The 16,719-nt window shown below is 45.4% G+C and overlaps 1 protein-coding gene across 6 annotated transcripts; it reads right to left on the reverse strand.

Annotated features, from left to right (window-relative positions):
• Positions 1-4,747: 4,747 nt before the first annotated feature.
• ACKR3 (atypical chemokine receptor 3) lies at positions 4,748-15,986 on the reverse strand. 6 transcript variants are annotated; one of them, XM_038422728.2, is made up of 2 exons: positions 15,817-15,986; positions 4,748-6,679 (listed from the first exon to the last, which is right to left on the reverse strand). In XM_038422728.2, exon 2 carries the CDS (start codon positions 6,650-6,652, stop codon positions 5,558-5,560), a length of 1,095 nt encoding a protein of 364 aa, XP_038278656.1. In that variant the 5' UTR covers positions 6,653-6,679; positions 15,817-15,986; the 3' UTR covers positions 4,748-5,557. The 6 variants fall into 6 exon arrangements, with proteins under 6 accessions (XP_038278656.1, XP_043361673.1, XP_043361672.1 ...); XM_043505738.1 differs by lacking the exon at positions 15,817-15,986 and adding an exon at positions 15,209-15,436; XM_043505737.1 differs by lacking the exon at positions 15,817-15,986 and adding an exon at positions 14,363-14,649.
• Between the last annotated feature and the right edge of the window lie 733 nt (positions 15,987-16,719).

The following is a 16,719-nucleotide window of genomic DNA, read 5'->3' on the forward strand; positions in this document are numbered from 1 at the left end:
TTTAAAATCATTGTGCTACCCCCAATGGCTATCATCTATGGCTCATAAAAAGAAATCTGTGTTTAAATAATAATAAAACAGGCCTGCACACTGCAGAAAAGTCTTTTCTCATCCAGCAGATTGATTTTTATTTGGTTAGTGCCTGCCTCTAAGGCATGTGGACTCTTACTGCTCTGGAATTCTTTCGGCCATAAAGTAAACCAGCGAAGCAGAATGACAGGTTTCAAAGGTATGACGACAGGTTCTGTTTGATGTTTATACATTTTGCCATTCAGAGATTTTGTACATAACCCAGCCTCTTGGTAACTGAGCACGTGCAACTCCCAATGAAGTCAAGAGGATTTCTGGGTGCTCAGCACATCTGGGAAGCTGGTCACTGAGTAATTCTCTTAGGCTGTATTCCTGCAACTAGCCCTGTGCAAACACAGGGCTCCCCTTGCATAAAGCAGGATAGGAGCCTTAATTATTAGATAGCTTGTAGTAACCAGCACTATTGTTAATGCTACAACTTATAGTCACTATTCCATTCTGTAATGGGGTTGCTGCCTCTAGAGCACCGCATGGTGGAGCCCCGGAACATCTCTGCCTCAGTTTCTTCATCTGACGGGGGTCCCCTGAGACTTCCCCATGTGGGTTAGTGTTGATGATGTGGCTTGGCTCTCTGGCCAGGCCACTAGACAAAAGTAACCCCTTCCAGGATAACAAGAGTCCAGATAGAAGTCCAAACAAACGGTTCCTCTGCTCCTCTTCAGCCTGCTTTCTGGGCTCAGTTCTCCCCTTCTGGGCTACCTCATGGGCTTTCCCTGCCCTATTTCAGAGCCCTGACTTCCAGGCTGCTGCCCCTGGAGTCACTCTCACAGTCTACCACTCCTGGAAGTCCCCTGCTCGTCATCCCTCCTTTCTGGCCCTGTGGAGTTCTTCCTTGCTCTTCTAGCGGAGCACTGCCTCCTACAACTTTCTCCCTGGAGGCCCTTTTTCCTAGTAGGTTCCCATTGCTTCCCCTCCCAGAAACTGGCTGCTTCTTATAGAGCCTATCTCAGGGCCTCCCACAGGCACCTAACCTTCTCTCAGCCCTTTCTAACAGGTGTCTCATTCATCAGACTAACACCCAGCCCCATTAGTCCAGGCTGGGATGCACGTAATTATGACACTGGCAGGCCTGGCTCCTTTTTCCCTTAAAGGGGCCAGTCTCCCTAGTACACATTCCTTTTCCCTTCTTTACCCCTACTTTCAGTTGCTTGTGTGGTTCTGATAAACTCACCTTCTCCCACATTCAAAGCACTCCAGTCCTGCTTTGCAATAGCAGAGTCAATCCAGGCAGTGGAATTACTCCTCATGGACACCAATGAGTACAAGGGGTTGGATTTTTTGCCAGGTTTTTTTTCCATCAATATCAAAACATTTCTCCAAAATTGTTTGTTTGATTTCTCCACAAAAAAAGTTCCGAATGCAGCCTATGTAAGAACAGCTGTATCTTACGATCTTTCCCCTTTGTGACATTCCGTGCCCCCCCCCTTCGCCCCATGACCACCCCTCCAGCCTTTTCGTTTGCTATCATCCCATTATGTGGGATGTCCAACTGAAACTCAGATTGAAGTCATCCTCTGTGTGAGGCATAAACCTCTCTCCCTTGCACCTCTGCATGCATACTAGTCAAAATGTGGCTGGAAAGCACAAGCTTTGCTCCCTGCTACTGCCTCTATGGTGAGTAAAAGGGTTAGGGACATGACTCACCTGCCCCCTGACACTAGGCACCAAAGTTGGCCAGGCATGCTGTGGAATATACAGGGCACCTTCTCCAAGAGAGGTGGAGCTGCCATTCTGGAGTCCATCCCAGGGAAGCCCCCACAAGGAATCATAGCTGAATTTCTCTTGATGGGGGGGCCCTCTACTTAAGGGTAGCCCCACCACAATCCTTCTGGCCGCAACAGGCAACATACAGCCTTTATACCATAGGCTTCTTAAGGCAGGGAGCAGTCAGTACAGCACTATGAGCACTTCTATTAATACTGGCCACTGCCTGTCCCTGAGCTGAGACACTTATCACCAAACAGAAGAATCACATGTGCCTCTGGAGGCCATGCAAAGAAACCCACAGGCTATACTGCAGTGACACTGAATTACTGCAGTGTGCGAGGACGGCCCCACCGCTACCTGGTGAGCCTCACTGGCTGAGCCAGTTCAGAGGGTCTCAGTCACAAACACACACCAGCCCATCTATCTGCCACCAAGGGGTGCACTTATTGCCCTCTTACCTGACAATAGCATGCAACACAGGCTTATAGCAAGGACTGGCTTCCCTGTAGCTCTTACTCTGGAGCGCAGGCCCACCCTCTACACTCCTCTTGAGCTCCCTCTTTAGCTGCCCCTGCTTCTTTCCTCTCCTTATATTTCTCCCCCAATTACCTTGTTAGCCCAGTGACTGTCACCCAGCTGTTCACAATCCCCCACCCAGGGCTGGGCCTGCAGCTTTCTCCAGGCAGCAGCCATGTCAGTGATCAGGGTGCTGCTGATGGTGCCCTGTCACAGACAGCCTTAAAATGGTGCATGAGGGGAGCAACACATGGAATTTCCCTCAGCAGAGCAGACAAAAAGTGGAAGGGCTTAGCCTCCCTTTCATTCAAGCCTAGCAGGCCATTCTTCAATTCTTCCGTCCATATGCTGGGACGGACAAGGTCTGGAAGCCATCTTGGGTCAGGGGCTCGCTCACAACAGGCGATTGTCAATATCTTCCTGTTAATTCAGACCCTAATACGAAATGCAGCACTTAGGGGAGATGGTGTGTGAAGCTTGGAAGGTAAACTGGGAGTACAAACCAATGATTTGATTTCATTGATCTATACGGGTATTCCTAACCCATGGATAGCACTTTTAATGCCGGTCACATTCTTCCAGTATGAAGTCATCCAAGTATAGTTAACTCCTTACCAATAAGTTCTGAACTATTTTGTTTGATTTCACTGGCACTGCTCATGGACCCAGGGGGGTTACACCCCTCCCCCTCCTCTTCACACAGATGCTTTCTTTTAATTTGATTCAATTTTGGTCCCAGGTACTGTATTCTTGTATAGAGAAGAAAGTATAAGCTAAGGTGTAAATTTAAACTGATACAGGCATAACACCCCTGGTGGACACACTTATTCCAGTAGAAGTGTACCTTTTTCCAGTTTAGTTTATGTATTATTGAAAACGGTCTAATCTAAACTGTTAAAAGTCATTCTTATGCTGGAATAAAAGAGTGTCCCCATGGGGAGTTATATATCGGTTTAACTATACCGATATAACTGGTCAAACTTTCCCAAGTAGACAAGTCCTTACCTAAGAGAGTCTAATAAACTAAATCTTATTTAACTCCTGGTTTCTGTTTTGTTTTTTCTTGCAAAGGGAAACTAAGGCCATGTTTTCACTACAAAGTTTTACCAGATTCAAATTTGTGACCAGAGCAATTCTCAATGCAGGGATAGGGGCATTGTGGGATTGCTCCAGGTGGACTGTTTGAATCAGTAACGGTAATGCAGAGTCCACTCTGGCATTGTACTAGTGAAAGAGTGGCACGAGAGGACTTCTGTCCTTTGGGGAGGCGGTTTAGTTTGACTGGCAGAAAACTCAGGGTTTTGAGGTCTCGCTTTTGAGTGTGGCTGCATTTAAGGATGTGCTGAAATAAGGCAACTTTTAACCTGTAAAATTTTGCAGCACCAAACAGGCCTAAGGAAAGTGTGGGGGAAGGGATAGAAGACTTTTGAACCCTGACAGACAGTTTTTAGAGTATCCAATTCATAACATCATATCCACATTTTGTAGGAAAACCCCAACCTTCCAATTTCAAAATTGATTATTTTTTTTAAAGGGGAGCCAAAATTAGGTTTCTAATGGAAGCTCAGCAGCAACCTTGACTGGGAAATAACTGGCAGAGTGCCATAATTAAAGCAGCATTCAGAACAGTGAAAGTAATCCAGTCAGCACAGAAAGAAGTTACCCATGTGATCGTATATTACCTGGCCAAGGAGTAAAGAACCTGCGTGGTACTATGAGCCTCAGTGGCTCTCCTTGGTTGGCTGAATTTGGCTCAATGGTTTGAAAATTTGATGTTGCGAGTACTTACATTGGAAGCTGCTTGGGGCAAGGAGCACCTTTCTATTCTGTGTCTGTACAGCCCCTAGCTGGTCCATGACTAGGGCTCCTAGGCACTATCATGATACAAATAGGAAGCCATAAAGTGAGTTAAAAAATAATTGGACTGCCAGAAGGAAGCTTGCAAACCTCTGAATTCTAGCACAATGAAATAGCAAGGGACTATGCCTAGTTTATGTCAAATCCTATTGCTTTATTATGCTCTCCAAATTGTTTATGTATTCATTCTCAGGATCCTGTCTTTCCCAGCAGCCTTTACCTTAAGAAGAAAAGGAGGACTTGTGGCACCTTAGAGACTAACAAATTTATTTGAGCGTAAGCTTTCGTGAGCTACAGATCACTTCATCGGATACATTTACCTTAAGAGTACAGCTAACTCATCTTCTAAATAGATTGTTCAAAAGCCTACTCCCATCCATAGCATTGCTTTTCCCCCTTAGCTTTACCATTAGCAAATCCTATTTGATATTCCTCTTTAAATTGTTTCTATCTGCCATTAACATATATATGTTAAGTCTGCTCTTGCATCAAAGAAAGTAAAAGGGTTAGTTTAAAATAAAATTAAAAAAAGTTAAATCACTGTTGTGTATTTTTCCAGATCTTTATTTAAAAAAAAAAAAAAATAACTTACAAATAGAGAGGACTCTTGGAAATAAGGCCATTCATTTTGTGCATAAGGATACTGCTTGGTGAAACATGGAAATGGGAGTTAACCTCTTACATTACTGTTAATTTTAATATGATGTCAAACTATATCACAGTACTGTACATACGGCTTATTTCCATACATATAGGTATAAACCACAACATAAAGCTATTGTAAATAAAGTGTGCCAGCCAAAGTAGACAAACACACACATAATACATAATCTCCATATAGCTATTAATGTAATCCTTTGTCATTCATTTTGACTATAATTGGCCTATCTAACATTCAGACTATAGCACTCTGGATACAATTATCAGCAATATACTTCAAATACATGATAAAAATATATTTAAACTTTCAAATACATTTGTATAAGGTACGCCAACAGCCAGAAAATAAAGTCTTGGGTTTTTAAATACAACACACTATATATATCTATATCTATATAACACATATACAATGAAACCAAGAAAGGGTCTCCTTTACAGATGGGAAAAAAGCCTGTCCTGAAGACACGTGATATTTGTGGTACACAATGGCTTTGTTTACTAAAAATTCTCACCCACTTGCATAGAATTTGCACTGTGGTCTTGGTCCAGAAAGTCTGGATTAGCTAGCAGTAGATAAAACAAAACACATTAAAATAATGCATGATTTTGGTTTGCTCCAAACTCTAAATTTAAATTATGGTTCTTTATTTCTCTTCCAAGCTGTGAATTCATGCCCCATCAGAGACAAGTATGAAACGGTCCAAGAGGAGTCCTTATGGAGTGGTGATCATTTGGCATTTTGCTCCAGAGCAGAGTACTCAGCTTCCGATACTCTGGAAGCATCAATAAGTTTGGTGAGGCCTGTTTTGGCAGAGTACTTGAAAATAAAGGCTTTCATGAGCTCGTATCTGTAATTTCGGTTGATGAAGCTGTAGAGCATGGGATTGACGCAGCAATGGATGAGGGAGAAACACTGGGTTACATGAAGAGCCGCATACAGAAAGTTCTCCATTTGACAACTGAAGGGTATAAAATGAAGGACCGAGAAGATGTCGAGCAGGACGACCGCATGATAGGGCAGCCAGCAGACAAGGAACACAACAACGTAAGAGAAAATGATCTTCCCATTGCTCTTCCTTTCTTGGTCACTGGAGGCAGAGATGGTCCTTGCAAGGAGAAAATAAAAAAGAGCAATGATGGGAAAAGGAATGGCAAAGCCCAACACAACAGAGATGAGCTCCATGCCAACCAGCCACTCTTTGAAGCTCTCCTCTGGATAGAGAGGGCGGCAGTAAGTTTCATTGTTTGAAGAGACGGTCTTCAGGTAATAGGTGTCTGGGAGAGAGATAGAGAAGGCAAGAAGCCACACAAAGATGCAGATGAAGCGTCGGATGATCTTCTTCTTGCAGTTACTGGAGTTGGTTAAGTAGGCAACAGAGAGGTAGCGGTCCACACTCATACATGCTAGGAAGAAGATGCTCCCATACAAGTTGATGGAAAATATGAGGTGAGTGATCTTGCATGTGATTTCTCCCATGTGCCATTGGTTATGCTGGACAAGGGAGACCACCCAGACTGGAAGGGTGATGACAACGCACAGGTCGGCGATGGCTAGATTGAAGATGTAGAGGTGGGTTTCATAACCAGTCGCTTTGGCCTGGAGATTGACCCAGACAACCACCGAGTTGGCCACCAGCCCTATCACAAAGATAAAGATGTAGAAGATAGAGAGGGTGTACAGTAAGACACTTTTATTAAGTGTGCTAGGGCACGAGAGTGTATCGACAATGATGCAGTCTCCATTGTTGCATGTCCAGTTACTATCAGAGAAGTTTCCCACATCCAGAAGATCAAGGATGGAAGTCAAGTCAATTGCACTCATGGCCAGTCAATTTGGAATCCAAATAACCTAAAACCAATATAAGAATAAGAAGAAAATATCTTGGTTAGCAAGGGTTAGAGTTCTCTGCTACCATCCTTGTATCAAAACACTTGTGCTATCACTCTGTGAACATTTTGTCCATTGGATGCTTTGTTTAAATTGTGTCATATCCTCATAAAGTACTTTCGGTTAAAGAGAAAACTGGGACTGAGGAACAAAACAAAACTCATCTGGTCTGCAAAAGAGAAAAAACGTTGCCTTTTTGTGTGCTTTTTTATTAATCTGTGTATGACATCATCAAGTTGGCTGTAGTCCCTGGGTGTGAAATCCACAAAGTACACCATGGCCAAATAAATGTCACGCGACTGAATCTGTCTTCTGCAACAGAAAAGATGATGCTATCGCTTTTAGCAGGGAAATCTTTAAGCCATTTTATCTGCACTCCCTCAAGCATAGTAGAATTGATCTGGCTGAGAGAGTACTGTAAAACAGTTACCACAGGTTCTGTTAAGCATCACATCAAGTACAACTCCAGATGCATTAAACAGAAGTGTAGACCCAAGACCTTTGTACTCTCCTCCCAATTTCAATCCAGGCTCTTGCCCCCCCCACCCCCTCAACTACATCTAATGAAGCATCCCTCTGTGTTTAACAATTATGATGTCGCAGTGAGAGAATTTGAGCCTTGCTGCTGTGTAACTGAGAGCAGTAGGACTCATTTTTCTTTTTTAGAAGAGAGCTTGGATTTAAGAATATGCCCTCACCCCAGCTGCTGAAGCTCAGCCTCTCCCTCAGCAACACATGCTTTCTATATATGTGTTATTATTATTTTTGCTTCAACAGTTCATCCGTCTGCAGAGAGTGGATAAAGAGGTGAGCTACTTGTTACATGTATTGCCAGCAGAAGGATGGAACTAACAGAATGTTACAGCTTCCCACAAAAATCCAGGACACATTGTGGCAGTTACTGCTGCCCACTGGGAGTGGCAAACAGCGACCGCAGCCCTGTGGACAGTACAATATCACCCACAGCAGCAAGTCAGCCTTTCTAAGACCTTGTCTTTGTGAGGACTGCCAACATGGCTGACAATATCAGGGACTGAACCAGGGATCTCAGGAAATAAAAGCATGAGTATCCATAGCATGCGCTAAAAGACCAGGCACAGTAGGTGGGGACTGTAACAGACTCACGTCCCTTGTGGATCAGGCAGAGAGAGACATGTAAAACGCAGATCAGCATGTGACATCTACACTACACTTAGATTTAGCCCCAGTTTCAGCCAGGCACCAGTTTTGTTGCACAATACAAACCCTTAGTGTAGACATGATTTGCACCTGTACACCTAATTCTGTTTCAAGGACTAAATCCACCTATAGTTTCCCTGTTCTCCACTAGGGGTTTGCACTGGTGCGCAATACCAATGGCTGAAATCGGGGCTAATTCCAAGTATAGACAAGACCTTCTGGGAGGCTGCTGAAGCCATATCTCACCATCGAGGAACTGTATCAATGTGCAGCCAGGAAATGAGTAGGGAAGGGTCGCCACAAGGAGAAGTGAATAGGGATTTAATGAGATGGCCCAAGTCTTTAATAGCCCTACTGGATATGCTAGCCCTCATCTACCTTTGTGCATATGCAGTAACAGCAGCAGAAGGCTTGAGGACAAGTTCCTTGGAAGCAAAGGCTTATGTGGGTATAACATGGAGCTCTCCAAAGTGATTACAGATTCTTGCTCTGAGCTCCAGGTTTTATTTGGGACTTTTAAAAAGAAACCATTCCAGTTAGTTGCCACAAGTATGACGCCAAGACCAGGAACAGCAGCTGTGCCTGGGATCAGCCAGAAGGAGTGAGGGGTTAAGGGCAATGGGGACCCAATTCTCCTCTCACTCATTCTGGTTTCACCCCAGTGTATCACCACTGGGCCTGACTCCCCATGCCTGCAGTTGTAGTGCAAAATGAGCCTGAAACCCTAGCACTGGTGAGGGAGCACTGAGTCCCAGTTTGGGCGCATCATATACGCACTTAGCACTGGGATAAATGACAACACAAGGAGCAGGGCAGTGGAGAATCAGGCCCACTGGTTTCAGTGGAGTTACCCCCGCTTTCTAAACTGGTGTGACTCAGCTGAGCGTGTTCTGAAATCACAGCACTGCGCTATCCCAAGGGACCAGACCCTTCCTCAAGCCATAGGGATGCTACATACCGGCCTGAGAAGAGGGAAATGGTACAACCCCCTGGATGCCATACAAATGGTATAAACTCCCTCCTAGTGAACTGGAGTCAGTGGAGGGAGGGCATGCAATGCTACCCCTGCAGGGCAGGGCAGTAATTCACTCCCACACTCTGGCCCAGACTTTGTGGAAAAGAGTGTTGTTCTCCTTGTCCCTTCACCTTAACATGGAGCTCTTCTCTTTTCTCACTCTGCCCACTAGGTGAGGCTTTACAAGCAAGCCTCCCTGGCAGGCCCGGAGGGATGGTACACAAGGGGTCAGCTGGACAAGAAATTCCTCAATCTTTGCCTCACTTCATGGCTTTTATGGTTCCTTTTCTTCTTCTCCCCCTTAGGATAGAACTGTTTTCTGAAATTTAGACATCTTGGATTGTTGCCAGGCACAAGAGTTTGGTTTTTTTACACATACGCAGCCTCTCCCATTAAAGGAAAAGGGTGTAGCTATGACCCACTCCTTCTGCTTTTTGCTGATGCCTTTGGGGCAATATTAATTTGATTTAATAAACTGTTACGCTGCCATGCCAAAGAAAGCATTTACCTGCAGTCTGCATTTGTGAACAGCCCCGATCTCCCTCTCTCCTCGTTAAAGAATTTTTCAGATACACGGGACACTTCAGCAGGGTTTGTAGGGCCTGCTACTTTGCAAGAACTAACAAGGAAAATCAGCTACACGTGACCCAACGTTAGGCTGCTTGAAACACTACTCTGTTGGGGACTGAAATTGCAAGGAGTGCAGGAGGAGAGCCCAGCCTTGCAGGGAGGTAGTTGCTTGCGTACACAGCGCGGTTCAAGTGGCACGCTCCAATTTACATGATTAGTGCTGGGCAAGCCCAACAGCGTGTGCTGCTGTTGATACAAGCTGAGGAAGAGAGAGGGGAGATAAGAGGAAACAATAACAGAAGAGCATTAACGGGTCCACCGTCCCTTGACTGGACACTTAGTGGTGATAATAACGGGAGAGATCAGACCCCTATGTAAGAGTGAACAGACTGTCCTGGGACATAATTTGGATCATCACTTTAAGTGCACATGGACCATCATCCTTTTAGCCCATTAACATTCCGAAGTCAGAGCTTTGGGAGGAAAATGGGCATCGTTAAATAAAAAAGTAACCAGTTGTTTTAATAAGGACAACCTCACTTCAGTAAAACGAAGCTGCTTCAGCTCATGCCCAGTACTGGAGGAACCGCTCTTTGTGGCTAATCATAGAGGACAGGATCTTATTTGAAGAGCTGTATTCCTTGCTGGTTTCCATTCAGTTCTGGGCATGTGCCAAGGAGTAGTGTTTAAATACAAGCTCAGAGAGAAATCTCATCTGACCTACGCAGGGATGAGGATTTCATCTTCCAGACTCGGAATGATCTATAGCAAAAGAAAAAACCAGTCTGCTGTGGAAATCAGCATGTTCAGGTACCCTGGTAGCACGGCTACAGGCACTGTATAGAATGCAAAGACAAGAGTTAGACTGGCATGAGGGTGGGGGGGGACTCAGGTTTACTTCCCACTTCAAAGGCATTAGCTCCCACAGGTGTTACTTGATTCCTGTAGCGTAACAGCCACAACAAACAGAGAAGTCTGCAAAACACAGTGAGCCAGATCCACCCCCAAAAGTCAATAGAGTGACATCACTTTACACCCTCTGAGGATCTGGCCCAACAAGTCCCATTCACTCGAAAGGCAGAACATGTCTCATTTCACACAAAGAGAATTAAACTCGTCACACAGCAGGAATGGATTGAAGACAGTTCATTCAATATTCTTCCTTCTCCTTCATGGGAAAGGATAGTCCAGTGGTTAGGCACTAGCCTGGGTTCAATCCCCTGCCCTGCCCCAGACTTCCGGTGTGTCTTCGGCAAGTCTCTCTGGGCCTCAGTTCCCCCATCTGTACAATGGGGAGAATAGGCCTGCCCTGCCTCATAGCAGTGCTCTGAGGATAAATGCATTAAAGACTGAGGTGTTGTGATGGAGGCTAGATAAGTACCATAGACAGGGAGCCATTGGGTTCGAGTTTTCCGGGTGCTGAGCAACCATAGGTTCTGCTGACTTCAGCTGGACTTCCAGCTGCTCAACTATTCTCAGAACAGGCCACCAGAGTTTTGTAATAACTGCTGTTACTGGAGCAAAACACAGGGAGAGAGCTTATGCTGACCTCTTGATTTATTCTGACATGTAAATCAGAGGGCACAAGACAGAGGTTTCCTTGCACTTTGCTGTTATGGCATCTCAGGAGAGGCCAGCTTCTGCTCAAATAAATCAATCATTCTGAGCCCATCTACCTCTGAGATTTTGCTGAGGATTTCTCATCCACAACTGCCAAAACTATCCACCTGCCTGCTGTGTGTTTATGAGCCAGCTGCCAAAGATGGGCCAAATCCTCTCTGCTGTTATGCTATCAAGATCAGGGGAGTTACAACAGCAATGTATTTGGTCCAAGGAGACTAGAAGGCTCAGTTAAGACAACACTGGCTTAAAGGCACATGCCCCAGTGTGTCCCATGTGGAAAAATCAGCATATAAAACCTACTATAGAGAGGCTATCTCGTCGTCAGCACAAGGGCTGTGAATGGCATTAAGTTTGCTCAAGAAATAAAGCACCAACAATATCTTAGCCAGGGACATCTCGGGGAGAGGGTTATAAATAAAAAAGCAGTTTGTTTTCAGCGATCTGTCGTTCCAAGTCAAAATGTTAAAGTTGCAGTTGCCAGCAGGATTATGGGAGACTCCCCACTTTCATTTTTTTAAAAAACACTTCAAGGCCTCATGGTTGTGGAGAAAAGTTTGAAAATGTGACCCCTGTATGCCCTAGCACCGCAAAACCCAGAAAGCAAACTGTACCCTGACATTTAAAAAAAAAAATCTCATGATTGTTAAGCCAATCATGTGATTCAAAGGGAGGTCTGACTTCTGATTTTTGAAGAGTGGGGATTGGCAGTACTGCCACATTTCAAAAGTATTTCCCTTTGGGTCACATTTACCCCTTTTGTAAAACTAGCCCCTCTCCTTTGGATGCCTAATGCAGGCTGGAAGGACATTACCTGATCTAGGGAGATATATTAATAGTTGAATGAACTGTTGACTTCACAAACAAAGACACTGATCCAAGTTAACTATCAAGGTGAAGACATCATCCTCATACCATTAGGAATCCTCTAAGGTTACATGTAAGCAAATGTAATCTAAGACAAACCAAGGCAATGCATGGTGTTAAGTCATCAGGGTCACAGAAAACATACAGCGTAACTATTCCCTGGTGAAATGTATGCAAAAAATGGGAGCATAATATCCCTTGAAAGCAGAGAGCTTAAACTGACCTGAGGACTCTGGCCACCTGCCAGCACTGAGCCTAGAATAGCAAGGCTGTCTGGTCTGGTGAGCCAGCTAAGTCAAAAACAATGCAATCTTGACCATTCATTAAATAATCACATGTTTCAGAGTAGCAGCCGTGTTAGTCTGTATTCGCAAAAAGAAAAGGAGTACTTGTGGCACCTTAGAGACTAACAAATTTATTAGAGCATAAGCTTTCGTGAGTTACAGCTCACTTCATCGGATGCATCCGATGAAGTGAGCTGTAGCTCACGAAAGCTTATGCTCTAATAAATTTGTTAGTCTCTAAGGTGCCACAAGTACTCCTATTCATTAAATAATGACTCTTGTGATCTTGCTTCATGCAAATTAGGGCCGTCCTGTACATCTGGTGAATTTTAGCAAGCCACTATCCCTTTACTCTGTGTGCGTGAGTACCTCCATGTGTGTATCTATATAAACCCACACACCCATTCAGTGATAAAAGAGCTCCATCCAGAAAGCTGATATGGTCCATTGTGCTCAAATCCCCAACTGGGGAGGAGCTGCTGGAATTGAAATCCTGACAGCTATATTCAGAGATTACAGCATCCAAAGGCCAGTCTGTCTGTAGTCTGGGATTGGCTGTGTAACCAGAGCTCAGATTCCCACCCAGATTAGTTTTGGGGGTAGAAAAAAAAGCCTATCAGTCCCCTCAGTGTGGCTGCCTAAAGCAATTTGGCCCTTTCCGTGTTCAGCTCGCTTTATAGACATGATGGTGGTTTAGCATGGAAGACTGATAACTGATGTAACCTTGCATTTAAAGGAACAATCTGTTTTAAATTAGATAGATCAGTACAGGAGAAGAGAGTAGCTACCCGACCCATCAATATACACTGGACCCCTAACAAAGAGTTGTTCTGAGATTTCTCCAAGCTAACTCTGGTCTGCAATTTTGCAATCATTCCCACTATCTGTGTCTCAGCCAACCAATTCCAGACAGCTTTACACTCCACTTCCCAACCCCGCCCATTCTTTCCTCTCTCTTTCTTTGGGCTGATAAAAACTATCTGCTATGAAAATGCAGTTAAGCAAGGTAAATACTTGTTGCTGTCCCACTAGATAGGGCAATCTATCATGAGATGTTATTTGGTGAGTGAGTTATAGTGGTGTTGAAAACCCTCAGCCATTACTGTATGCATGTAATATAATTGTGTTAATCCTTCTTGTGTCTTCCCAGGGTCTTTTCTGGTTTGGTGTTTAGGGCCCGATCCTGGGAACACTTACAGAATCTGAGGCTAGCACTTTATTCAGTGGTAGGTGTTTGCAGGGTCAAGCCCTTCACCTGTGAACTCTTAGTGCAGGCACCCTCTCTTGGGAAGTGCCAAGCATGCTGCCAATGCTTACCAAACAATCAAGCTGTTCCCAGTCACACCAGTGGAAATCCACAGGGAGATCCATTAACTTCCATGGAACTACTCTGGATTTACATCAGTGTACAACTGAAAGCAAGCTAGCCTCAGAGTTAACAGGGGCAGGAAGACATTGTTGCAACCACCACCTCTTCAAACCCAGGGAGAGGGAGTTTCTTCTTCTGCCAAATGTTTGCATTGCACCATCAATATGCCTGGCCTTTAAAGTCCCTCTCAGACAAGCGTGGAGAGTGGCTATGCATAATAGTTTGAGAGAGATGCTGAAGCACAAATAAGCATCTTAGATACAGTTATGCTGCTCACTTTGCCTACCCTGATAGCCTGCGTTCTCTTCCACTTGTGTTACACTCAAGCAGCTCCCACATTCTCTCGATGGATGAAAACAGTTTGACTTTCTGCCTGAAACAGTCGAACAAAAAGCTACTGTTCAGAATTTAAAGGCATTTCAAATCCAGAAAGTCGATGGGCCCCTATTAGGAGATATTTATAGATCCTCTGAGGATTGCTGCTAATGGAGCCATTCTCCCTGTATCCTGTGAATTATTTCACAGAACATCATATATCTTTGGGTGTAAGATCAGTCTGGTGGGGGGGAATGCTTTTCATTCCACAGGATTCTTTTAGGGGTGTGGGGGGGACTCCCACACACACCCAGGATGGGAGGAATAGTTGAGGTTTGCAACATCATTTTACATTTTTGCATCCAGTATCTGATGTATTTATTCCTCAAACACTTCACCCCAAAAATGGGAAGAGAAGAGCTAACCCTGATTTAGAAGCCCGGGCAATGATTTTCCCTGGAAACATTCCTAAGGTAAAGGATGAATTGCAAAAAAAGATATGTTCCCTCCTACGGGCCCGATCCTGCTCCCATTCATATCAGTGGAAGTTTTGCCCAACAGAACTTCAACGGGGGGGGGGGGGGGTGAATCGGGCCCCCTGCTGGTGAAAAGTTGCGAAGAGACTCCAGCAACGCTGTGCTTTCCTTTGCTAGGCATGCAAATAAAATGCAATGCACCCTTCCTTCATCTCCACGTTTTGCCTTCAGAAAGGCACAGACACACAAAGGCAACATCTGCGTCAGAGAAAGAACAAAAAGTTACCACTGCTGCCCTTCAATCTTGGCAGCACGCAAGTTTTAGGGAATGTCACCAAATGCCTCCATAAACCCTTTAATGAGGCGCTCTCCCATTTTTAAACCTCATTATTCTGCTTTTAACAACGGGCTGGAATAACTTCACAGCGCCTCATTACCCTCCCCAGAAGTTCCCGTTTATTGCGCATCCATCCCCGGCTTCCTTTAAAGGACTCTGCCCTACAGCCCATGCAGACTGTTCAACAAACTTTCCTAGCCCCCGCCCCCCCCCCCGAGGCTTCGCTTATTAAAACAGGGGCGTTTGGTGCCAAGGCATCTGCGCGTCCGCTCGGTTGTCTCGCCTCTAAGGAGAGGGCAGGTCAGAGTGAAAGACAAAACGGTCGGATGAGATGAGCCCTGACGGCCTCAAGAAACAGGACTCTGTTTAGCCTGCAGATCTGCAGCTTCCTGAGCTGAGCTGCCTGGTCAACAGCCCAGGATTGTAGGGCAGGTCCGAGGTGATCAGCAGTTAGCCACCCATGCGCCTGCTAACGACCCCGGCCGAAATATACACGGTCCACATTTCAATGCACCCCGAGCCCGTCCCGGGGGGGGGGGGGGAATCGCGGCCCCCACTCGCGGCAGGTTTCCCTAGCAAGTCTCGGGGAAGCCGGAATAAAGTAGCTCACGCTGCTCCTCCTCCCCCAAGCAGCCAGGCATGTCAGTGGTCTGGGGGGGGGGGCGGTGTCTCTGTCCGCACCCCGAGCGTCGGCACCAGTCGCGGGGTTAAGTCAGAGCCCCGGGGAGGGCTGCAGGCACCGGAGTAAGATGTCCCTCTCTCCAAGACACGGTCCGCGCTGAATAATCTCGAATGCAAAACAAAGCTACTTGGGAGGATCTCTCCCCCCCGGGGCACTGGGTTTGCCTTCCGCCAGGAGCGGGCAAGCCCCCAGCCCCACTGAGCGAAAGCAGCCCGCGTTTGCAGCTGAATGCTCATTTCAAGGCAGCTCTCTAATGCCCCCGCTTTGGGGAATCCCCCCAGAGCAAGCACGCCTTCTGCCCAGGAGCCCTGCCTGCTCCGCATTCCCACGCTCTCCCTTTCTCTCGCCCTGCCCTACAGCGCCGAGCAGAGATCATTTCCTTACCTACTGGCCGGGCTTGGCTTCTCCCCTCCTCCTCCTCCTCCTCCTGTCTTTCAGACCCTGACCGCAGAGCCGTTTTCAAGAGACTGAGTGCTCTCTCCAGCTGACTCGCTGTTATATACACCGCAGAAAAGCGCCTCTAGGTGGCAGCTTTGTAAGTAGGTTCCTGCCCAAAATCCTTGGGGCGGGGAGGTGGAAAGTTGAGGCTGGATTGTTGTTTCCTGCCTGGGCAATTCTGCACAATCACCTTCCTGGGAAAGCCGAGTACAGCTGAGCCAGGGTCCCTCTGAGTGGGATCTGTCACCTGCATCCTGCTAAAAGCCCCAAAGCCAACATTAGCCTGTCTCCTTCGATTATCAAATATTTGTCTTGTCTTGGGTGTCTATAGATCTTTGATCCCTTTAACAAACATGCACACACGAAAAGGTGTATTTCCTAACTCTGCTGAAGACTTTGATCTTAAGGCCAATTTCTTGAAATTTTCAAAGCCCACTGTGTTGTGTGGAAAAAAAGAAAAGGAGTACTTGTGGCACCTTAGAGACTAACAAATTTATTTGAGCATAAGCTTTCATGAGCTACCGCTCACTTCATCAGATGCATTCGGTGGAAAAAAGTGTTGTGTGGCTTTTCAATATCTTTTTTAAAAAATTTATTTGATGGATCATCACTTTTGTAAAGTACAAATCACATTTACAGTTTCAGTACAGCCCGAAACACACTTCAGGGAACAGCCTTAAAAAACCTGAAAGACATTTGTATTCTTTCATCTGGGAAGGAGCCCAAATTCTAATTTCTAATGCTAATGTTCTTTCCCTGGCTGATCAAGGATAAATATTTGTGTTATTGTTGCATATTTGTTTTTCCTGTTCAGCAAATGTTTTTTTTTCTTCACATTTTATTCCAAAA

This window comes from Dermochelys coriacea, chromosome 11 (assembly GCF_009764565.3).
Source record: "Dermochelys coriacea isolate rDerCor1 chromosome 11, rDerCor1.pri.v4, whole genome shotgun sequence".
Classification (NCBI taxonomy): domain Eukaryota; kingdom Metazoa; phylum Chordata; order Testudines; family Dermochelyidae; genus Dermochelys; species Dermochelys coriacea.